This window comes from Dipodomys merriami, unplaced genomic scaffold (assembly GCF_024711535.1).
Source record: "Dipodomys merriami isolate MVZ:Mamm:240054 unplaced genomic scaffold, mDipMer1.0.p SCAF_2, whole genome shotgun sequence".
NCBI classification, from domain to species: Eukaryota; Metazoa; Chordata; class Mammalia; order Rodentia; family Heteromyidae; genus Dipodomys; species Dipodomys merriami.
Window position 1 is genome coordinate 70,508,363 of NW_027203381.1, and position 25,226 is coordinate 70,533,588.

The window sequence follows — 25,226 nt, forward strand, 5'->3', positions numbered from 1 at the left end:
CTTTGCAGATTGGAAAATGTGTGGGATTTCTTAATTGGATCTCTGAGAACAGAAGTGTAATTTCATTCTCCTAGAAAGCACCTGTGAAAGCCTCCAGCTCCTTTTCACTCTTAGGCTTCCCGTTATACTAAAAGGGAGCCCAAAAGGGAGGGAGTTTAAAGTCCCCCTCACACCTTTTAAGATCTCTCTCTCCCTCTCTATCTCTCTCTCCCTCTCTCAGTCCCCCCCCCCCATCCTTGGGCTTAGACTCAAGGTCTAGGGTACTGTTTCTGAGTTTTATCTACTCAAGGCTAGCACTTTGAGCCACAGCTCCACTCCAAGTTTTCTGGTGGTTAATTGGAGATAAGAGTCTCACAGACTTTATTGCTTGGGCTGACTTCAACCTTGAGCTCAGATCTCAGCCTCTGGAGTAGCTAGTATTATAGGTATGAGTCATTGGCATCCAGCTTTTTTTTTTTCTTCTTCCTCTTGTGAGCAATTGTATTAGGGAAATCTGTAAAGATTGCAAAGAAACCCACTCATAGGTATAGGAAACTCCTTGCTGGCATCTAACCATGTAGATAGAAGGCACCAAACCCGTAGCTCAAAGAGGATTTTTTTCAAGTTTCGACATCTCAGAAAAGCTCCAAAGGAAGGCAGGAATGGGGAATTTTACAGTCCTGTACTGGTCTAGAACCGTTCCTTCCTGACCTTTAACTTTAGCAAGTTGATCTTCATCTTTCATCTACCAGGTGACAGCCTTGAAAGGCCAAGGGACTCTGTAGTTCATGCATGACCTGGCTTCCTCCGCTGCCTGTCAGTATCTGCCCCCTTCCTCTTCACTGGCTTGCTTCCTTGCCTTCTTGCCTTTTTGCTTTCCTTCCTTCCTTCCTTCCTTCCTTCCTTCCTTCCTTCCTTCCTTCCTTCCTTCCTTCCTTCCTTCCTTCCTTCCTTCCTCTCTTTCTTCCTTCCATCCTCTCTCTCTCTCTCTCTCTCTCTCTCTCTCTCTCTCTCTCTCTCTCTCTCTCTCTCTCCCCCCCCCCCTTGTTTTTCTCCTTCCTTCCTCCCAGTACTGGGGCTTGAACTCAGACCTGGGTGCTTCCCCTTAACTTTATCTCTCAAGGCTGGTGCCCTACCATTTGAGCCACAGCTCCACTTCGGGCTTTTTACTGGTTAGTTGGGGATAAGAGTCTCATGAACTTTCTTGCCCAGGCTGGCTTCAAACTGTGATCCTTAGATCTGAGCCTTTTGAGTAGCTAGGATTACAGGCGTGAGCCCCTAGCACCCAGCTGACCCTTCTTTTAATCTTGTGTTGTCTTTCCCTTGTAATCTGTGGTCAAGTTCCAGGTTCTACCTCTCCCTCCAAATTTCAGTTTCCCCTTAAATTAGTCCTTGAAGCTCGACTTGTCCTTCCCAGGCCCATCTTCTCTCCTTCTTCCTAACCAACAGAAACAGAACCTTTCACTGTTACTGGATGTTTTCACTTGGAGAGTCTATAATGACCCACCTTCACAACTGGTAAACAGACTTTTATGGTTTCAAACACATTCTCCATTCTGACTCTCCTCTCTCTTCATTACCATTCTCTTCAGCCTGCGTAAAAATTCTATCTGTCCTGATTTAGAAGTCCTGTTGCTCAGTAATGATGTGCAGCTGGTACCCAACTAACGTGGCCTGGCGCCCAAGCCCATGTGCAAGGCGGCTTCTTTCCTCCGAGGGAGAATCAAGGACAAGGACAGAGCAGTTGTGTGTAAGGCTGAAGTTTCAAGGCTAGTGGGACTTTTGTGTCACTCTGCCCTAATAGCCCCCTTTCCCCCCCGCCCTGAAGCCTCACAGAGGAAGAGTGAACCCAGACCTTGGTTCTGATCATGTCTGTTGCTGGTATGTGCATGTGCTGGAAGCATCCCATCAGTCTTTCAGGCCCCTCAGTTTCCCCACCCGTCAAAGCTGTCACAAGCATTAAATGAGATAATTTGTTTAAAAACTTTTACCAGATGGTAAGCACTGGGTAGATGTTAGTGAAATCCGATTCTAAATTGAAGGACATGAACATAAAGGGCTCATTCTTCAACTGTGTGCCCCAGAAACACAAGCTGGCGGCTGGCAGCACTTGACATTTGGGTCTTTCACAGCTTGATGGCCAGGGTAGGGGTGGGGCTGGTCCTCTAGGAGGAAATTGCCTCTTTGGGTGAGTCCTGGTATACTCCCCTGCACTGCTCCGAAACAATGTGAGCTGAAAACCTCAAATCACTGGAGAGTGGTGGTGAGCAGCTGCTCATTAAGAAATCCGATCCTGGGCTGGGCTAGCATCCCTCATGATGCTGCCTCCCAAACAGATGTTTTAGAACATTCAGACTATGCCACTGTAGTGGAAGTTGTCAACTTGAGGGGATTAAAAAAAAAGCAATAAAACTCTATTGTTAATCTACATTCATGATGGAAAGAGAGCAATGTCCTGACATAGAGGGTCAAGTGAAGAAGGAAAGATGACATTTCCTGCTCAAAAGGTAACCTGCAGCTGGTCACCAATCGCTCATACCTGTAATCCTAACTATTCAGGAGGCTGAGATCGGAGTATCCTGGTTCAAAGGCAGCCCAAGCAGGAAAGTCCATGAAACTCTTTATCTCCAGCAAAAAGCTGGAAGTGGAGCTGTGGCTCAAGTGGTAGAGTGCTAGTTTTGAGCAAAAAAAAGAAGCTTGGGGACAGAGCTCAGGCCCTGAGTTCAAGCCCCAGGACTGGTGTGTGCCTGTGCACGTAGACACATACAACCCGAGAAACCGGATTTGCCAACTTGTGTGTGGCTTGCTGCTGTGGCTCAGTGGCCATATTGATTTGGTGAGTTCTTTAAGTTTAGTTGTCTCATAACTAAATTAACCAACTCGGTCTGCCGGGCTTAGCAGCAAAAGCCTTGCTTGTATATCAGAAAAGTAGGATGTTTCTATAATACTCATGAATTATAAACAAGGCTGTGATAAACTTCCTTACAGCTGTCATTTTGTGTACTCCCTTAATCTCCCTGAAATGAAAAATTCCCAGAAATGGGCCTTCTAGATCAATTTAAGTTTTGGGCAATGGATTGTTTAAATTTCTTACCAGAAAGACTGTGCCAATTGTATTCTTTTTTTTTTTTTTCTCCCTAGTCCAGTATTTAAACTTAGGGCCTTGTACTTATTAGGCTAATATACTACCACTTGAGCCATGTCTCTAGTCCTGCTTTTTACTTCCTGTTTTAGAGATGGGAATCTAGTGCACTCCTCGGCTTGTGCTGTCCTCATGCTATGATCCTTTCCAGCCTCTAAGTAGCATTATAGGATTATAGGCATGAGTGGTGACCAGTTCCTTGTAGATTTTGTGAATTTTTAAAACAAATTTCTTATTTATTAGAATTTGCTCAGCAAATGATATAAATTGATTTGAAAATATATTCATCTATAGAGCATTTGCGTTAGTTTCTGCCAGTCTACCTCCCTATTACTGATATGAACGTGAGTGTGTGCACTCAACCATTTGAGTCATACCTCCATTTCTAGCGTTTTGCTGGTTAATTGGAAATAAAAATCTCATGGACTTTTCCTGTCCAGAATGGCTTCCCCCCCACCCCGCCCCAGTAACTAGGATTACAGGCATGAAATACCAGCACTCAGCTTAAATCACCCTTCTGGAATGTAATTCAGTCATTTTCAGTAGGTTTACAAATTTAAGATCAATTGTATCTACATCCTGAACTTGTGATTCAGACTACCATAGTCAAAGTGAATTTGTGCTGAGCCACTCATATATAGCCTGGCTTTATGGTTACCAATTTTTTAGTGAGATTAATTTTTTTCTTTCACTTATACCCCAAATTGAAAGGCCAGGTTTTCTTGCTGGCTCCTCTGCAGGGCAGGTTTGCTTCTTCTTTTTTTTGGAGCCGGGGGTTGGGGGGTGGGGGCAGTCGTGGGGCTTGAATTCAGGGTCTGAGCTCTGTTCCTGAGCTTCTTTTGCTCAAGGCTGCACTCTACCACTTGAGACACAGCACCACTTCTGGCTTTTCCTTTTTATGTGGTACTGAGGAATTGAACCCAGGGCTTCATGCATGCTAGGCAAGCACTCTACCACTAAGCCATATTCCCAGCACTGTTTATATTTGATAACCAAGATGCAGTTCCCTGGGGCTCCCAACTTTATGCTGGTTTCCTTTGGAACTCTCTTGAGAGTTGTCTTCCACCTCCTGCATCCCTGTGGCCCTCAGAACAAGTTCAAGGTCATAAATGTTGAGTGGATGCCAGCTTCAGTCTTAGCTTACTTCTGAATTTCTAGTCTTCGTTCATTTTTTGGTGTCAGAAGATTTGATTCTTTACATACCAACTCAGCAATGCACTTGGAAATATTTTGAGAAAGAATTTTCTTCAGCACTTTTAGCTGTTGGTTGTGGCAGGATTTTTGAAGGTACTGCAGGACTGTCCATCAGCCTTTTAGTTTTGTTTGTAGTATTTTTTTTTCCTTTTCAGCCATCATTGGTCTACCCTAAGGGAGAGAGTAGGGTTCAGGTTGAGCCACTCCTATGTTAAGGTAGACATTTGTTCCTGCAGTGGGGCTCCTTGAGCTGGCTGGACTGGGACTTTCACTGTTCCCAGGGTCATCCATGCTTCATCCAAGGCCAGCCACACTCCGCAGTGGCTGAGTCTCACGCTTGTTTTAAGTGCTAACAGAGTTAAGTTCATTATCTTCCTTTGTAGCTTGTCAGTTTGGTCATGAGTCTGAGGTCTTTTCTGTCTACCCACAATCACTTTGGGGTGTGTATGTGTGTGTGTGCACACGCACGCTTGTGCGCACGCACACGCTCATACTGGGGCTTGAACTCATGGTCTGGGTACTGTCCCTTAGTTTTTTCATTTAAGGATGATCCTCTACAGCTTGAGCATAAGCTCTGTGTCTTGTGTCTGGCTTTTGTGTGTGTGTGTGTGTGCTTGTCCTGGGCTTGAACTCAGGGTTTGGGTGCTGTCCCTGAGGTTTTTTTGTGTGTGTGTTCAAGGCTAGTGCTTTACAAATTGAGCCATAGCTCCACTTCTGGCTTTTATGGTGGTTAATTGGAAATAAAAGTCTGGCTCTGCCCCAACTGGCTTTGAACTGTGATCTTCAGATCTCAAACTTCTAAGAAGCTATGATCATAGGCATGAGCTACCAGTTTCAGGCTTATGTTTGGCTTTTTGGTTCTTAACTGGAGATAAAAGATTCAGGGACTTTACTGCCTGGACTGGCTTCTAGCTATAAGCCTCAGATCTCAGCCTTCTGAGTAGCAAGGATTACGGGCATGGGCTACAGTGCTCAGCCATTATCACTTCCTATTTGGTTTTCTTTGAGAATATTGTTTTTTCGCTGTGCCCAGTTCACCAAGAGGATAGTGAAAGTGTCCTTAAACTCTTTCATTTCATCCAGCTAGGTTAGCTTGCCTTTGCAGCTCAGACAGGAAGAACAAAGGGAACATGCCTCATGGGTCATTGCTGTCCATAACTTTAGAGTCTGAAATTCAATTTAGGGACTTGGTAGCAGCCCCTGGAGACCCTCTTCCCTGCCCCATTTCTAGTGTAAGCCTTGCCTGTGTGGGGCTGGATCGAGAAGCCCAGATGCCTGGGCAACTTCCCTCCCTCTACCGGAAGCCTCTGCTAATGATCACCTCCAGGAAACAGAATAGAAGGCTTAAAAACAGTAATCCTCAAGGGATTTGAGGGAGGAAATGATTCCCTTAGGAAAGTTTGTCTGAGTCTCTTGTGGAAGTTTTTATAATCTCCACCCAACCCACCTCAAATAAGGGAGTTGCTGCTTGTGGTACCACTGATCCAGAACTGCCCTGGCTCAATAAGCCCTCCTTGTGGTGACTGAACTGTGGCCTTTTGGCTTGCCAAATCTGCACTGGATTTCAAAGGTTTAATCCAAAAAGTATAATGATATCTTGGAGATTCTTTATATGAAATGATAATGTGTTCTGCATGTTAAATGAGATAAAACATTAATTTCACGTTTTAATTATTTAAAATAGGTAACTATTAAAGTTACTTGTAGGCAGGCACCAGTGGCTCATGCCTGTAATCCTAGCTACTCAGGAGGCTGAGATCTGAGAATCAATGTTTGAAGCCATCCCAGGCAAGAAAGTCTATGGGACTCTTATCTCCAGTTAACCACCAAAAAGCCGGAAGTGGACCTGTGGTTCAAGTGGTAAAGCACTAGCCTTGAGCAAAAGAAGCTTAGGGACAGTGCTTAGGCCCTGAATTCAAGCCCAAATAATTCTTCAAGCCCAAAATAAATAACATTACCCATATGGGTTTTGTTTGTTTCTTACTATGTTTTGGATGAGCATTAATCTACAAGATAACTTATTCCTTCTGTGTGTGTTGGTGCGTGACATTTACACGCAAGCTATAGTCCGCCTGCCTGCAGTCTCTGTCCACCAGATGGTTTGACATTGTTACCTCACTCATAAATATAGCAGTGACTTCATGCATCCCCACGGAGGTTTTTTTCACAGTGACCACAGCCCTTCCTCCCTGAAGCAGAAAGAGAATTGTTTCCAATTGGGGATAATAGAAATGGGACTTTCAAGGAGACCTTTAGTCAGCAATAACAAGTACAAGTGGCCTGCTGGCGATGGTAAATGGTCTTCTCTGAGGGTTTACTTTTCAGAAACCAGCAAATCTCTCTGATGCAATTTCTTGTCCTTTCAGCTGCTATAAGCAACTATGGGTCAGGAAGGAGCAACACTGAGCCCCACAGTGAAAACATTGCCTTCCGTCAAGCTCTACAGGACCTTTCAACGGTGGCCTTCAGAGAGGGTGTCATGGCTCAGACCTCCAGAACCAGCCATCTTTCTTCAGAATCTCTGGAAGATCTCCCTGCTCTTACTGAAATGGCAAGTGCCAAGGGAAGGAATGAGTCTTCAAGTCAAACAAACTTCACCATTTCACCTGTTGGGCACTCGTCTGAGATCGCCACAGCTTTAACCTCCCAGGACAGTACTTTATGTGAGTGTGCATGGTGATGCTCATTATATTTGTGTATGTTGTGATATATGCACCTCATCTGTGGCAGGCCAGATGAGATTGTGGATTTGTTGAGCATCCTGGTTGGTCTGTGGCATCTCTGTTTCATGGCTGGTCTGAAACAAACCCTTTCTTTCTCTCTCTCTCTGTCAGTTGTGAGGCTTGAACTCAGGGCCTGGGCACTGTCTCTGAGCCTCTCTGTGCTTAAGGCTAGCACTCTATCACTTGAGCCACAGTGCCATTTCTGGCTTTTTTCTGTTTGTGTGGTACTGAGGAATTGAACCCAGGGCTTCATGCATGCCAGGCAAGCACTCAAACCTTAACCCTCTTCAGGGGTCTTACCACACCCTCTAATCTCAGAGGAACAAGTCTGACAGGATGTGTGGTTTGGAAAAATGGTCAGGCTGTCTTTGTTTGTGTTATGGGGTTCAAAGGGTTGTTCCTCTGTTTGTATAATTTGGTGGTTTCCTTTTTTATATTTTTGTGCCAGTCTTGGGGCTTGAACTTACAGCCTGGGCACTGGCTCTGAGCCTATTTTGTTCAAGGCTAGTGCTCTGCTAATTGAGCTACAGCTCTACTTCCAGTTTTTTTTTTGGTGGCCAATTGGAGATAAGAGTCTCATGGACTCTCCTGCTCCAGCTGGCTTCAAACTGCTATCCTTAGATCCTAGCCTTCCAAGTAGCTAGGATTAGAGGAGTGAGCCACTGCTGTCCTGTTTGGTTTGCTATTTTTAGCAGATGATTTCAGGAAAGGACTGGGACTCCATGGGTAAGATTTGATTGAAGCACAGAAGACAGAGACAAGTAATGGTTGCTAGGTATCTACCATATACCAACATATCTAGTCTAGTAATCTTTACAGGAAGCTGGTGAGGTCATGTTATTCTCATAGGAATTTGAGCACTGAAGCTCAAAGGCTGTAATGAACCCAGTGTGTGAAGGACAGTTAACAGGTTTCCCAGCTAGGCTTGCAGCCTAAGTCTGTGTATCCAGGGGAGGGGGATGCCCAGCCTGAGGGAAAGTACAGAGGAGGGTACATGTGGCCTCTTGGTGGGGCAGCAGGACATCCTGTCTGGGAAAAAGCCTAAGTTGTACACAGAGCAGCAAGTAGGACAGTTGTGGTGGGGACAATCATGGAGGACTTTTGTAGTTCAAACTTGATATTTTGGGAAGAGTGACTAAAGGGTTCTACCTGATGGAGTGATACTGTTGAGGCAAATGTGTTGAGGATTCATCCAGCAGCCCATCTGTAAGATGTGTGATATAGAAGTAACAAGAGGAAGGGAATCTAGGGTGAGCTGAACAACCCACCTAGACAAAGTCATCCAGACACCAGGAGCTAACTAGGTGACAGGGGCTGAAGAGGTACATCTTGGTAAAAACTTAACAAAGGAAAGATGATCATTGATGAAGAACTGAAGGCTGAAGCCATCAAAGATGACCCCCATGGCTTCATGCTGTAGGGACCAGTCTGATTACAAGTCTGATTGGAAGCACTCAGTGCAGCGAGGGAAATGTATGTGGGTATTCTGTGTTTCATCCATACTGGCTATAGAGCTTAGGAATTCAGCATGACATATTGCTCTGTTCTGGTGATCTTCCAGCTTTTGGAAATTCTGTCTACACTGGATTCCAATAAATTCTGGGCCCAACTTCATGGGATGTGGGTGATGAGTTATGATGATAAGACACTAGTTTCTAATTAGATATAGGCTGATACTAACCTTCAATCTGCACCGCATACTGATTATTTTACTATTACACCCCCCCATCCATGCACAAAATGAAAAAATGATAAGACTATGAGGTCAAAAAACTTGTCTTGGTTAGTGGCTTTTCTTTCAAGAGTTTATCTATTTGGTGGTACTAGGTTTAAACTCAGGGTTTTGTACTATCAAGATAGGCATCCTACCACTTGGATCATTCTACCAGTCCTTTTGCTTTAGTTATTTTTCAAATAAGGTCTCCTGTTCATACCAGGGCTGGCTTAGATTGTGATCTTATCTGTGCCTTCTACACATGGTTAAGAGCCACATGCTACCAAGCTCAGCTTTTTCATTATTGTTGTTAAGATGGGGACTTGTGAACTGTTTTGCCCAAGGTGGTCTTGTTTTTCTTTCTTTCTTTCTTTCTTCCTTTCTTTCTTTCTTTCTTTCTTTCTTTCTTTCTTTCTTTCTTTCTTTCTTTCTTTCTTTCTTTCTTTCTTTCTTTCTTTCTTTCTTTTTTTTTTTTTTTTTGTCAGTTGTGCGGCCTGAACTCTGGGCCTGGGTGCTGTCCCTCAGCTCTTCAGCTCAAGGCTAGCACTCTACCACTTGAGCCACAGCGCCACTTCCAGCTTTTTCTGCTTATATGGAGCTGAGGAATTGAACCCAGGGCCTCATGCATGCAAGGCAAGCCCTGAAATGTAGTTTTTCTTATCTTTGCCTCTTGAGTGTCTAGGATTATAGATGGGTACCACTGCACCTGGCTCAGGAGTTAGTTTTTTCATAGAATGAATGGTTGATCCTAATTTCTTATCACATCTATATATTTCATAGAGGTCAGAGCTGACTCCATTTAAAATGATTAATGGGAAGTCTTGGGAGAGAGAGAGAGAGAGAGAGACAGAGTGTCCTGAGGCTTGAACTCAGGGCCTAGACACTGTCCCTAAGCTTTTGTGTTGGCACTCTTATGGCTTGAACCACAGCTCCATTTCTGGCTTTTTAGTGGTTAATTGGAGATAAGAGTCTCACAGACTTTGCTATCCATGCTATGATCAAACCTGGATCCTCAGATCTCAGCCTCTTAAGTGGCTAGGATTACAGGTATGAACCATGGGCACCCGGCCATGCTAGTAGAATTTTAATTACTGCTATCTATTTTCAGCCTCAAAAAGATCAGAAGAAAAAAGTTCTCCTCAAATGGAGAGTGAGATATCCCCAGTCTCCCTGGAGAAGGGGAAGGAGCTCCCAGGAGTGAGAACTGCACACACCCAAGGAGCCTACACATCAGCTTCCACCCAGTCCCCTCTTGCTTCGGAGCCCAGAGAAGGGGCCATGCTCTCCAGGAGGAGAAATTCCTCAGAACCAGAGCTCATCTTACAGCGTTTCTCCAGGACACCAGCTTACTCTCCTTCTTCAGGCCATCCATCATGTGAGTACTTCTGCCCTTAGCTCAACCCCTCCGGGGCCATTAGAATATAACTATAGTTATATAGTTATAACTATATATAGCTATAACAACAGGTGTACAGTCAGCTCTAACAGCAGATAAGTCAGGGGGTGGGGTGTGGGGGGGGGAGAACCATTCCTCTAATGCCAAGCAGCATCTAGAGTACAAGTACAGCTTATGTAAAAAGTTGATTTCAGTACTGAAGATTATCGTCAAATACTTTTTTTTTTTTTTGGTGGGGGATGGTACTAGGTTTTGAACTCAGTACCTGGGGTGCTCTCCCTTAGCTTTTTCCGCTAAGGTGCTAGAGCCATCTCTACTTCCAGCTTGCTGCTGGTGATATGAGTCTCATGGAATTTTCTGCCCAAGCTGGCTCTGAACTGTGGTTCTCAGATATCAGCCTCCTGAGTTAGCTAGGATCACAGGTATGAGCCACAAGGGCCTAGCTCAAATATGTTTTAACTGTATAAGGAGAAAAAGGATCATCAGCTGTTCTAGGTCATCTATTCAGTGCTTTCTGCTTCCTCCTTCCCGTTCTTCTCCCCTTTCTCCACACCTGCACACAAATATTAAGTGTTATGGAGCTGGTGTATCTTCTTACACAAAGATCACATGCTGGGGTGCTCGAGTGACATGGTAAGCACCATCTATTTGATATTTGTTTTATTTCTTCATCATTTCAAAAACCATTTCCTTCAGTGGCCAAGAAAACATGGGTACACATTTTCCTAGGCATCAACTGTGTTTGAAGGCGCGGTGTAAGCCGCTGTGGCTGTGGACTGCTGTCTTCTCTGCCCTTCCAGCCCTGCTGCTCATCAGTGTCCGCTCAGGAATTGCATTTCCTGCATCCTTTCTTCAGTTCTCTGGTCCTCTGTGCTCTACACCATGACATACCTGGTTATCCGGTGCCTACACCCAGGGCTGTAATACTAATAAGGACACTGGCTGTGCTTGTGACTTCTAGATTCCCCAGCCCCCAGAACAAGGTGCAGTTAATAAGAAGTAGGGCTTCCCATGCTCAAACCCCCTCAGGGGGCGTAACTTGCCATGGTCTAAAGAAAATGCTGGGAACAGCTCCTCTTTGCTTTTCTCAGGTGTTACTCAGTTTTTGTGTCCTACTTGTGTTTCCTTCTCGGACCACAGGGAATAAGGACAAAAAGGGTCAGAAGTACTCTTGGGAAACTGAGGTTAGGTTGCTTCAGAAATTTGCTATTTCAAAATTCTTATCTGTCAGAGGTTTTTCAAGGTACTTTGCAAGACTAGGAGTTTGAGTTTATGTCATCAAAGCAAAAACTGAGCCCAGAGGTCCTTTCTGTGCTGTCTATTTAAAGCAGCCAGTTCCCTTTCCATATACTTCGTATACAGTTTCCTGCTGACTGGGTATGGATATAATTTATGATTCATGTTTTTAGGAGATTGCTTTTAAGATTATTCACCAACATTGGCTGGATTGGATAAAAGCTATGATCCGTTGCAGGTCCAGAGTTCTGTGGCTCAGTGATTTACAACCAACTTTACTAAATGGTGAAAAGGAAGCATTTTCTAGGAAGTTCCACTTTGATTCTGGCCAGGCTCATTTAATATTTATAATTTATAATTCAAGCCAGGACTGTGGTATATTTGAAAATCAACACATGTTTCTAATTTTACTGGACCTAATTCTCTATTCACCTGTATTTTCAACAATAAAAAGACAACTTGACCTTCATATTCTGAGATTTTATTCTTCTAAAAACCTTCTATTTCTAATTTTTGGAGAGCTTTATTATAGTGTTTGCATTTCTTGAGTCTTTTACTGATGATTTCTCTTCCTTAGTGAACTAGGTGCTCTGTTGTAGCCATCTTCTTTGATTTCCTCTCATTTGGGGCAGAGGATACATGTACCAGGTCCTGAAGCCAAAGAGCAACCTAAGTTATGCTTTGTTTTTTTATAGCTGGTCTAAGAGAGGAACTGATGGCTAACATCTGTAATCCTAGCTACTTGGGAGCTGAGATTTGAGGATTGTGTTGAAGCCAGCCCAGGCAGTCAAATCTGAGAGATTCTTATCTCTAATTAACCAGCAAAAATGCTAAGGTGAAGGTATGACTCAAGTGGTAGAGTGCCAGCCTTGAGAGAAAAAGCTAAGCAAGAGTTTGAGACCTTGAGTTCAAGCTCCAGTAACTGACATGGATGGATGGATGAATGGATAGATGGATGAATGGATAGATGGATGGATGGATTGGATGGATGGAGTGAGGTGGTCTATTACCTACCAACCCATCAAACAGAGCTCTATTTACTTCCTACCTACTCTGAATGGAATTCTGGAGATTCTACTATCTCATCCTGGCTACATAAAATGAAAAGCTGCAGCCACTCAGCAAAAATGCTGAGGTTGAGCTGGCAGGAGCTGAGGCTGAGGCAGAACTTGAGTTGCCTGGCCTGGCTGTCTAGCTCTGTGAAGAAAGAGAAGTAGAGAAATAGGATGGAGGCTTGTGTCTTTTGGCTACTCTATCCTATAGTTAATGTTAATGCTGTCAGACCAGTGAATCAGATTAGTGATGCTCCTTGCAAGGGGCAGCACAAAGTGGGGAAGGACAGGCCTCCTTAGCAGAAACATGAAAGGTTCTGACGATCTGAAGGTTTCTCTGTAGTTCTGTCATTTGGTACACCCTACCCCACCCACATATATACACTCAGCCTTTGTAGCTGGGACTTCTGTCCACTTGTACCCAGCTTTGCATAAGCATGAGTAATCACAACATCCAAGGTTGAATACCCAGGAGTTATCTGCTTCTGAAAACAAATCCTATACCTTACAGAATTAAAGCAGGCATAGGCCTAGACTGCAGAATCAAACTTTACCAAAGAAATTCTTCTTCTTGGCTGGGTGCCACTGGCTCACTCGTGTAAGTCTAATCAGGAGGCTGAGATTACAGTTTGAAGCCAGGAAAATCCATGAAACTCATCTCCAGTTAACCACCAGAAAATCGGAAGTGGTGCTCTGGCTCAAAGTGGTAGAGTACTAGCCTTGAACAAAAGAGCTCAGGGACAGTGCCCAGGCCCTGAGTTCAAGCCCTACAACTGACAAACAAATATTCTTTTTGCTGCTTTACCCCCTGTGCTACTATATACCTTTCTACACATTGCATATTTTCTATCATGATCGTGCAACTTTTGATCATTGGGGAAAAAGTAAAGAAATAAGCAAGAAGAAAAATTCTCTTTTGAAGGCGGAAAGAGATATGTGTATGTTGAATTGTGTGAGTGGCTACAATTGAGCACTAAATTTAGTCCAAGTTTCCTGGAAGCCAGGGCACAAAGGGAAGTTGGGTGGGGCATGAGATTGTTGTCAGATAAAGTAAGCATACAATTTAGTCCATAGGCACATGTTTAGGGGTTACATATTCAAAGTATTTTTATGTAGGAAAGTTGAGGACTGTAAATGTTTTCACTTGCTGTTTTGTGGAAATTGTGTTCATGTTCTTTAAGAGGTGATATCTATATAGAATCTCAATAGGAGCTGAGGGTTTAATAATTGGTCTCAACTTATAAAAGTATTTCTGTGGGTAACTGAACTAATGTGGTCCAGGTAAATTGCTTTGTGGTGACCCTCAGTATGTAAAAGGAGAGAACATAAATGGCTCAGGAGAGTTATCTTTCTCAAATATCAGCTACTTCAGCTCTACTTCTGGCAAGTTCAGATATTAGTCAGGTCAAGGTTGAGTATTCTGAAGTGTGCTTGAAGTCTACTGTTTTGTGCTCTTTGGAGTGACCCATATTAGACCAGATAAGTGCTATAAAGATCCACCTCCTGTTACAAAGACCAGGAACTTGGTTTGTGTCTGCTCCCAATGGTACTGGGATTTGAACTTGGTCTCATGCTTGCCGGGCAAGCACAATACTACTGAGCCATGCCTCTAGCTGGTTTTGACTGGTTATTTACCGCCCATCCCCCTGTGCTTGATTTGCTTATTTTTAGGCTTCCCATCCTGGCTTTATCTCCAGAGGTCTGCAGGCTTGTAGGTTTTTCTGCCTAGGTTGGCCTGACATTGGGATCCTCCCAATCTCAGCCTCCTATATGGCTCTAGATGACAGGTGGCCACTGTACTTAGCTATGGGTTTAAAAGAAGTATCACTCACTCTTCTTCCCAGGCTGGCAAACTGCAATCCTCCATTCTCAAGTTCCTACACTGTCTCTTCATTTTTGAATGGATACTTCCAGGATGGAAGCAAGAAAGGAAGGACAATTATTGAATAATCAATAATGCTAGCCCTACTGACTAGAAATGTCCCCTTACATTTAGATAGCAGGTGTTTGTTTAGTAACATAACTAGTGACTACAGTTCAGTTTGGACCAGGTACTTCCTCTCATCTACAGAAATATTCACACACATTTCCTTGCTTTGCTGTGGGACTGAGATTAGGGGATAAAGTGCTTAGCACATTGTAGTTGGTCAGTTAAAGGTAGTGTTTGGTTTTGTGACAGAGTCTCTCATGTAATTCAGATTAGCCTAGCTTGGCCTATGTAGTTCAGGCTGCCCTCTAATTCATGATCCTTCTGCCTCAGGCTCCTGAGTGCTGGGATTATGTGTACTCATTGCCATGTCCAGCCATGGTAGATTTTATAATGAACTGGTGTTGAGATAAAGAAACAGTGTTCTACAGAGTGCTTAGATCTGGGAAAACACTTTTTCTTTTTTGACTTGGTGACTTTTGTGATCATTATTTCTGTGGCCATTTAGTTGTTAAAACTACCAAAATGAATAGGCCTGGGCTATCCAAGCTGAATCCAATAAAGTCAACACTGTTTTCAATGAGAATATTGAATGAGTAGGAATAAAATTTATTTTTGTGTGTGTGTGCATGCATATGCATATGTGTACACATCCTACAGGTACTGGGGCTTGAACTCAGGACCTGGATGCTGTCTCTTAGTTTTTCCTTCAAGGCTGGCACTTTATTACTTAAGATACAGCTTCATGTTTGACTTTTTTGCTGATTAATTGGAGATAAGTCTCATAGACTTTCCTACCTGAGCTAGATTCAAATCTCTATTCTCAGATCTCAGTCTCCTGAGTGGCTAGGATTACAGGCACAAGGCATAGGTGCCTGGGTAAAACTGTTTTAAAACAGTGGAGCTAATTAATTGGGGCATATATATTCTTTTTCTCTTTTTTATACTAAAGTGCTTTTTGTTTTTGTTGTTTTCAAGCTAGATGTGGTTTAGATAGGCTATCTGATTTCTCCACACCTTTCTATTGTAATTACTGTTCATCCACACCTTTCTATTCTTTCCTATCAGTTTCTTTTTTGGAGTGCTTGCACCTAGATTTTGTTTTCATTAAGGCCCAACAACTAGCATGGCAGGCTATGTTCTAGCAGTAGTTGGGTCTGTGGTTTTCTGTAGGAGTAAAGGGAACCCTTTGTTTCCTGTGTTTTCTCTTTCTATATCTAAAATTTATTTGTGCTTTTGGTCACCACTGCCCTTAAGTGTGGTCTTCAAGGAACTGTTTATGATGATAACTTCCTTTTCCCCCTTTCTGGGCCATAATTAACAGCTTAAACTCATTATATAGGTGAAGAACACTTTTTACTAATTTTAGCTTATTAAAATCTATTATCTTTTCTTGCTCTACGTTTCTTTCTGCTCCCCAAGCTTTCCTGCACTTTGTTTTTGTTTGGAGTAAAATTTATAATTTTTTTTTTGTGGTACTCAGGATTGAACCCAGGACTTTGCATATCCTAAGTACTAGGCAGGTGCTCTACCACTGAGCTACATCAACAGCACCTTAGAACTCAATTTTAATGTACCCTTTTAGAGATCAATTCTTACCCTTTGGAATGTTCTTTGTGGAAGACAGCTATCAGTGAGCCACCTATAACATTTGGAGCAGACCATGCAGTTTAACCCATGGCATAAATTGAATTCTTAAGGCTCTTGACAATTACTCAGTTGCACTACAGTCCATATACCAGAAAAACTGTTCTGGGCCTGGAGTCCTTCATGTTCCAGGGGCTCACTGGAGTAGTCTGTAGGTTTGTGAACTGGTTTCTAAAGTTTAATTAAACTAAGTAATTATAATATTGAAGGATCTCTATTTTTGGTAGAATTAAATAAGATTTTCGGGGGTAGGAGGGTGTTTAAGAATAAGCACCTCCTGCTAGTTAGAAGCTTCATTACTTGATGAGTGCAGTTTGGTCAATAGCCTTTCAAAGTTCAAGGTTGATGGTCACCAGACATTGAGGAACAGGAAAGAGCCTTTGATGGTGATATTACAGCCCTAAGCCAGGAGTAGCCTGACTGTTCTGTAGAACACTAGCCGTGGGTAGGGGGAGACTAGCATCCTGTGGTGGCCCAACTTTTTACTGTCTTACTGGATTTAATCCATAATAGCATTTGAACAAAGAGACTACACAGCTAAAACCAACAACACTTCTTGAAATGCCTGTTCTGAGTTACCAATAATGTGCAAATCAGTTTCATTTTCTTCTATAAAAATCACAGTAAATAGCTGGGTGGGGGCACTGGTGGCTCAGGCCTGGAATCCAAACTACTACGAGGCTGAGATCTGAGGATTGAGGCCAGCCAGGGCAAGAGTCCTCAGGACTCTCATCTCCAATTAACCACCAAAAAAACCTTAAGTGGAGCTGTGGCTTAAGAGGTATTTTGAGAAAAAAAGAGCTCAGGGACAGCGCCCATGCTGAGTTCAAACCTCAGCACTAGCAAAAAAAAGTAAAGGTAATTATAATGTATTTGTGTTGCTTTTGTCTTGCTTTTTACAGCATTCCTTTCAGCTTGCACATAAAGCTTTTCTGTGTGCTTGGTGAGAGGCCCACACAGATCTGAGTTAGAGCTAGTAAGGGGAGACAGGAGTGTGCCCTGCTTGCACATGTATGTGTAAATACATGCACATGCCATCTATTAGGTCTAGTAATAAAACACTATATTTCTACCTAGATACATTCCCTGATATTCTGTTTTCTTCTGTTTCAGCTTCTGAGAGGATGGAGGGATTTAATGATGGCGTCACTGGTGTCCACAGCCCATCAGGCAGCCACAGGAAGAGCATGCATGCTGCTTCCACGCTCACCGATGGTGTCCCAAGGGTGCTCCGGTCTTTGGCTGTCAGCCTGGCACCTGTAAATGAGACAGAGGGCTTCCCTGATCACTTCAGAACTGCTACAACTTCTCTCTCACCCACCGTGAACGAATTGAGAACTAACAGTAAAGTAACTGAGAACCCAGGAGATGAAGAATTCCTTGAGCCATCCACAGAAAATGAATTTGGATTTACATCTTTACATGGGCAAAATGACTCCTTAAGTAAGCATTCCATTTTGATCAGTTGGGACATTTTTGAATAATTTTCTCTGGGGGCTTCTTCAAAGACCATCTGCAATCTCTGAAGTAAAAGTGTGCTTTCTGATGACAGGAACTCCTTTTTCATACTACTGCATTGTTACTTTCATCCTCATGACAGCATTGAAGTTGAGTTGGGCTAGTATCACCCCTCTTATTGATCTTTTTTGGTGACAAAACTGAGGTGTAGAGCAGGGGTGAGGAACCTCTTCATTCTTGACTGTAGAAGGTCCACAAAACCATTTGCTACATGATGGAATAGCCATGTCTGCTTCTTATTGGCTGCCTAATTGATCATTTTATATAGACTGCAGATAATGCTAAAAACATCCAAATGACTCCTGTTAGAGGAAAAGTTTCCGCTCCCCTGGAGGAGGATTTAAGTGATGCCTGCCAGCCTTGCAGATTGCTCAGCGAAGTGGAGGGTGCTCACAGTTGGTTCCACATTCCATTCATTCTATTGTATCATCTTCATAATGATATTCAGCCTCCCCTCCCCCTTTCTTTTTTGTTTTTGTAGGTTGTGGGGCTTGAACTTTGGGCTTGGGCCCTGTCCCTGTGCTCTTCACCTCAAGGCAAGCACTCTACAGCTAGAGCCACAGTGTAACTTCTGGTTTTCTGGTGGTTAATTGGAGATAAGAGTCTCACGGACTTTCCTGCACAGGCTGGCTTTGAACTGCAATCCTCAGATCTCAGCTTTCTGAGTAGCTAGGATTACAGGCATGAGCCACCAGTGCCCAGCTTTCAGCCTTTCTTTATGGCCTCAGGGCCTGGGCATGTCCTTCAATTTCTTTTGTGCAAAGCTGGCACACTAGCACTAAGCCACATCTCCACTTCTGGCTTTTTTGATCATTTATTGTAGATAATAGTTTCATGGACTTTCCTGCCTGGGCCAGCTTCGAACCTAGATCCTTTTGAGGTTCAAAGCCAGCCTGGGCAGGAAAGTTCAATGGACTCTTATCTTCAATAAACCACCAGAAAATCAGAAGTGGCACCGTGGCTCAAGTGGTAGAGCTCTTGCTTTGAGCTGAAAAGCTGGGGGACAGTGCCCAGGTTCAGAGTTCAAGCCCCAAGACCGACCAAAAAAAAAAAAGAACCTAGATCCTTAAGTCTTAGCCTCCAGAGTAGCTAGGATTATAAGCCAATAGTTAATTTTTAACTAGTAGGAATTAGAATGGTAATTAGTATTGCAACTGTTTTAGAAAAGTACTTTGACTATCAACAGTACTTAAGCACATTGTATTAATTGGATATCATAATATACTCCCTTGAACTACTTCTCAGGGGAAAGAGATTGAAACATTCAAGCCTATTACTCTTACTTACATATGCTATTTAAATGTCCCCATTCACCAGTTTTATTTTTAGTATTGTTATCTTACTGACACCCCCAAAATTTTAATTATTTGGAAGATGCTAATGTGTGTCAGGTGATAGAAATAATAAACACTAGGTAAGATTCCTTACAAGAGGAATCTTTCCTTAGAGAGGATTCACCTTTTTTAAAAAATAAATTTATTGTTGTTTTAGAGGTGAAAAACATACATCAGGTATTAAGTACATTTCCTTTCGCATAGTGTCATCATCCCTTATTCCCTCTGATTCCCTTCCTCCCCTCTCCACCCACGAGTTGCATAATTCATTAGTGACCAGTGCAGCCAGTGTGTTCCACAGCTACACTTTTTCATCCTTTTTCCTCTGATTCTGTGCCCTCATCCTACCCTCCCACAGATGGGCACGTGATACCAGATACAAGGTAAAGAATACAGAGTCATAAAAAAGAAAAAACAAAAGTACTTTGTTTCCATATCTTTGGAGTTCATTTCAGTATGCATATTATTTTATATACATATGAAGAGGTGCTTGGGTATTGTACTTTTGTGATTCTCTCCTAAGGCTATTCTCTTTCGGTCTTACTGTATGTGGGTATCTAGAATTCTGTGTAATTTGTCATATCTAACTTGCATCTCAGGGAGTACATGTGCCATCTGTCTCTCTGATCTTGGCTTAGAGAGGACTCACTTCTTAGTCGCTGAGGATCTTTTTCATACCCTGTAATGGCCTTTTCCCCTTCTAATACCTTACAGCCCTTGGAGGACATCAGCTTGCCAGCAGCTCTGAAAGGCTCGGGCCTCAAACGGAGACTGTGTTAAGGTCACTCCCTGCCATTGGAGCTGGAGAAAGCACAGCACACTGGTTCTTGACCAATAGCAAGACATCTGCAAATGTGAGAGAAAGCTCTCCTTCATATCCTGAGGTTGTGAACACTTTAGTTTTGACCCAATTCTCAGACTCTGCTCAACAGTCCAAACGAGGAAACTCAGTGCTGGCTGAGAGAAGTTACTCAGAGTCTTCATTTACATCTTCCTCAGAAAGCCTGGATTCCTCAGCACCACGTGGAGAACACTCAAGTAAGATTACATTTCACAGAAGTGTACCCTGGGGAAGTGGGACAGAGGGAATTAACAATGTGTATGATCTTCTTAGTACTAAATTTTATTTTATTAATGCAAACTAAAGCATACACTGATGATAAATGTTAGAAATTATTTTTTTTTTTGTTTCAAACAGGCTTCTGCCCAAATTTATTCTTTTTTTTTTTTTTTTAATTGTATTTTATTTTATTTGAGAACATACTGTACAGGGGGGCTACAATTACATGGGCAGGATAATGCATACATTTCTTACCAAGCATTGCAGCCTCCTCCTTTGTTTACCCTTCACTTTCCTTCCCCGCCTCCCCCCTCCCCCCACCCAATTTTACCCCCCTCCCCCCACCCAATTATACCCCCCTCCCCCCCCACACCGACATTGTAAAGCTGGTTTTGACATGACATTTTGTACTTCTCATTGTTGCAACAGGTCCACCTGAATCCTTAAACGACTTGTTTGTCCCCATCTCCTCCACATGTTATACTGACATCAAATATAGTGAAAGCGGGGGTTACACTGTGGGGGAGGGACATACAAAGCAACAAAGAAATAATCTTATCAATGCGTTAGAAACACATGCATGAAAGAAACGAAAACATTAAAATACATATTTAAGGGTTCATTTTCCTAACATCACATTATCTGACCTTTTCCGCTTGACTCATACCTATACTAGATATTGCACATAAGGGAAACCATGGGACCTATGCTTCTTTGGGCCTGGCTTACTTCACTTAATATAATTTTAGAAATTATTTTTTATTTATAGGCTTACACCTAGCTACTCAGGAGGCTGAGATCTGATTTCTGTTCAAAGCCAGCTGGGGCAGGAAAGTCCATGAGACTCTTATCAGTAAATCAGTAAGATTCTGGAAACTGTGGCGCAAGTGGTAGTGCTAGCTTTGAGCAAAAAATCTCAGGGACCTGAGTTTAAGCCCCAGAACACACACACTAAAATAATTCCTAGCCCGGTGCTGGTGGTTCACACCTATAATCCTAGCTGCTTAGAAGACTGAGATCTGAGATCACAAGCTACTCAGAAGACTGAGATCTGAGGATCACAATTTGAAGCCAGCTCAGGCAGGAAAGTCTGAGAGATGCTTATCTCAATTAACCACCAAAAAGCTGTAAGTAGAGCTGTGGCTCAAGTGGTAGAACACTAGCCTTGAGCAAAAAAGCTCAGGGACAGTGTCCAAGTACCAAGTTTATATATATATATATATATGTGTGTGTGTGTGTGTGTGTATATATATATATATATATATATATATATATATGTATGTATGTATGTATGTATGTATGTATATCTCCTTATGGACCATTAGTTTCATTATTCCCAGGCCATTCTTCTAGACTGTTGACACAGGTCTATCTGTGTGTCCCTTTTATTTTTCTGCTACATATGAGAAGCTTTTAATCCTGCCTCACACACAACCCAGGGATTTCTGTGTCCATGTCTTCCCATTCTTTGTTCCAGATCTGTCAGGAAATTCATCAAAAAGAAATCCATCTTTCTTTTAAAACAGTTTTGAGATACAATTTGAGATACAAATTTGATACAAATTGTGAGATAATTTTTCCATTTAAAGTGTACAGTGATTTTTTTTAGAATATTCACAAAGTTGTGCAACCATCACTCATCACTATTGTCTTAATTCCTAAACATCTTTATCACTCCACAGTAGTAAAAACCCATATTCACCAGCACTTGCTTCCTAGTCTACTTTCCTTCTACCCCCCTGGAAACCACTTAATTTTCTTTCTATAGATTTACTTATTCTAGACATTTCTTAAAAAATGGAATCACATGCCAGGTGCTGGTAGCTCACCGCCTGTAATCCTAGCTATTCAGGAGGCTGAGATTTGAGGACCATGGTTTGAAGTCAGCCAGGGGCAGGAAAGTCTATGAGACTTTTATTTCTAATTAACTACCAAAAATGTCAGAAGTAGAACTGTGGCTCTATTGGTAGAGTGCTAGCCTTGAAAAAAAAAAAAAAAGCTCAGAGACAGTGCCTAGGCCCTGAGTTCAAGCCCCAGGACCAACACTTATACAAAAGGAATCATATAATACATTGTCTTTTGTGACTTTCAGGTCTTACAAAGTTCTCAAGATTCACTCATGTTGTAGTATGTGTCTTCATTTCTTTTATAGCCTCATAATACTCAGTAGTTATATACTTTCACCAATTCATAGATGTTTTATGTTGTTCTTTCCTTTTGGCTAGTATTAATAATGTTCCCTTAAGCATTCATGTGTGAATGTTTTATATAGACATGTGTTCCCTTGGAATTTCCAGCTACATGGTAGCACCATTTTTAAGCTTTTGAAACCTACCAAATGGTTTGCTAAAGTGGCTGTGCCATGTTATGCTCTTATTAGAAATGCACAACTGTTCCAGTGTCTCCTATCTTCACAAATACTTGTTACTGTTTATCTTTTTTAATATAGCCACCTTAGTGAGTGAAGTGGTATCTTAATGATTTTGATTTGCATTTCTCAGCTGATTAATGATGTCATATGGTTTACTGCTCTTTTGTATATCTTCTTTGACCATATCTATTCAATTGGCTGTCGTGTTATTATTTAGTATAAGAGTTCTTTGTATATTCTGAATACTAGTCTCTTATCAGTTCTATAATTCCAGGTATTTTATCCTATTCTGTGGCTTGTCTTTTTAGTTTTTGCATAGTATCACTGAAGTACCTAAGATTTAACTTGTAGTAGTTTTCAATTCTTACTCCTTTACTACTAATTTTATTTCCTCCATATGAGACTCTGTTATTCAAGAAATGGCCATTTGTTACTTCTTATGTAACATGAAAAAAGAACATAATGATAGTAACACACATGCTGGGTGCTGGTGGCTCACACTTGTAATCCTAGCTACTCAGGAGGCTGAGATCTGAGGGTTGGGAATCAAAGGCAGCATGGACTGAAAAGTCCCCATGAGACTCTTACTCCAATTAACCAATCAAAAACCAGAAGTGACACTGTGGCTCAAGTGTTAGAGTGCTAGCCTTGAGCACAAAGAAGCTCAGGGGCAGTGCCTAGGCCCTGAGTTCAAGCCCCACAACAACCCCCCAAAAAAAGTAACACTTATAGGTAGAGGACTCTTATACTCTTTTATGTCTGTGCATGGGGAAAAGGTGATTTTAGTGTAGTCAGATTTGGGATTCAGTGGGTTTTTTTAAAGGAAAAAAAAACATGTAAGAAGTAGGTCTCATTCTTGAAATGATCTCAATATGGTGAACACAATGCTTTATCTCCTTTCCTCTGAACCACACAAAGCTGACACAAACTATAGTCTGGACTTTCGGAGTTTATTCTTTTTTCTAGGTTCAGATTTGGATCCTCTGTCTCAGGTCATGACTCTGTTAGGCCTACAACTCTGATGATGTTTACTTAAATATTCAGAGTATGTAAGATCTTTTTGTCCAAAATCCCTTTCTCTTTCTCCAGAGAAATTATGCCCAGAGTCTCTCCTGGTTGATTCCCAATGGTCTCCAAGCTCTTCAGCTGCTTCAGCTCTGGGTCACTGGATGTCCTATCCCCATGCTCATCCTTGATTCTCAATTCAAATCTATCCTGAAATGAATTTACCTACCACTCAATTTTACATCCATTTTCCACCAAAACATGTCCATGAAAATACTAAGAGGGTCCCTTATTCATTATAGGAAATAAGAAGTAGGAAGAGTTCCTTTTCTCAGAGCCAGACTATGAAGAATCTAAGCCAAGAACTGGACTTCACTTTGGTGAAGTCTCTGAAAAGGGTTAATTTGATAATTAAATATAATGGTCTAGGCTAATATATTTGGTGTCAGGAGTTTGAACCCAGGGTCCTGTGCTCTCCTTTAGCTTTTTTGCTCAAGTCAGGTGCCCTTACAACTTGAGCCATACCTCCACTTCCAACTTTTTGCTCATTAATTGCAGCCAAGAGTCTCAGACTTTTCTGCCTGGGCTGGCTTTGAACTGCAGTCTTCAGATCCCAGACTTCTGAGCAGCTAGGCTTAGAGGCATGAGCCTCTAACTGCCCCATGGCAGTTGAGGCTAATTTTTAAGATTTACTTTTAAGTTTCATAGCATTCAACCTATAACCCCCAAAGGGGGAAAAGGATATTTATTCTTGTGTCACTTCAGTCAATAAAACAAATACATGAAAACACACATACCTTTAGCTTTAACTTCCAAACACACTCTACTTCTTGGTCATGTGCTAACACTATAAGACAAGCCCCAAAGAGGTCCCCTAGTGATTTCCCCCAGGGCCTTCCTTATCCCAGTATTTAAAGCCCCAGCATCCTTGTCTATCCCCCACCAATTCTTCTCCCCTTCCACCACCAATTTCTCTCCTATAAACTCTTAAAGTATCACCGAGCAGAAATCCAGTCATGGTGCTGTCTGCTGGACTAGTAAACTTTCCCATCCATTCAGGCTACCTGAACAGGGGCTTCATGCCAAGTTCCTCTGCAGATACAGATTCTGAACCCCCCTCTCTTTTTTGTGTGCCAGTCTGGGGCTTGAACTCAGAACCTGGGTGCTGCCCCTGAGCTTTTTTTTTCACTCAGGATTGCTAGTCTACCACTTGCGCCACCACTCCACTTCTGGCTTTGTGGTTGGTGAACTGGTGATGAGGCGCATGGATTTTCTTGCCTGGGCTGGCTTCAAACACAGATCTGGAGATCTCCGCATGAATCACGGGGGGAGGGGGGCCCAGTCTTTGGGCGCTCACGGCTCAGGATGCCAGGCTCGGTGTTAACCCACCACCCACCTCTCGTTTTGCAGCTCAGGGCCACGGTCCTCAGGTAGGAGAAAGAACTTCCGAGTCGCGCCCCCGCAGCGGCGCGCACACCTCAGCAACGCTCTCCGGAAGTGGAGAGCAGCGCACGCTGCGGTCTCTCAGCTTCACCGACGCCTCTGCGGACGCGGGAGCGCGCGCAGCCCAGCGCGGGAACGTGACGGACCACTCGGGCCTGCTGTCTCTGCCGGCCGCCGCCGTGCCTGCTCTCGGAGGTGGGGTGCCTGCTTCCTCACGGAGACTCGTTTCCCAGGGCTGGGGTGATGAAGGTGCCAGGCGACCCAGGAAGAACCCTAAAGCTCCTTAGCCGGCAGAACTTTCTGGAGGTTCCTCCTCAGGAAGAGACCCCAGGCTTAAGCCTCCCCCACCCCCACCTGAGCCATCTGCTCGGGCCCCAGGCTCAAAATGAGACCAGTCTGGAAAAGGAGTCTGTCGTGGTAAAACTGGGAGGGTTTTCCTTTTGCCACTTGAGGACAAACAGTTATTTAGGGACTTAAGAGCCTTT

The 25,226-nt window shown here is 42.9% G+C and overlaps 1 protein-coding gene across 1 annotated transcript in view; it reads left to right on the forward strand.

Moving 5' to 3' along the window:
- Positions 1 to 25,226, forward strand: part of Heg1 (heart development protein with EGF like domains 1) — a 92,348-nt gene that overhangs the window by 16,610 nt on the left and 50,512 nt on the right. The window contains exons 2-6 of the mRNA XM_070028863.1: positions 6,682 to 6,978; positions 9,861 to 10,127; positions 17,124 to 17,453; positions 19,577 to 19,900; positions 24,709 to 24,936. Of these exons, the coding sequence (XP_069884964.1) occupies positions 6,682 to 6,978; positions 9,861 to 10,127; positions 17,124 to 17,453; positions 19,577 to 19,900; positions 24,709 to 24,936 (1,446 nt within the window). The remainder of the gene's footprint in view (positions 1 to 6,681; positions 6,979 to 9,860; positions 10,128 to 17,123; positions 17,454 to 19,576; positions 19,901 to 24,708; positions 24,937 to 25,226) is intronic.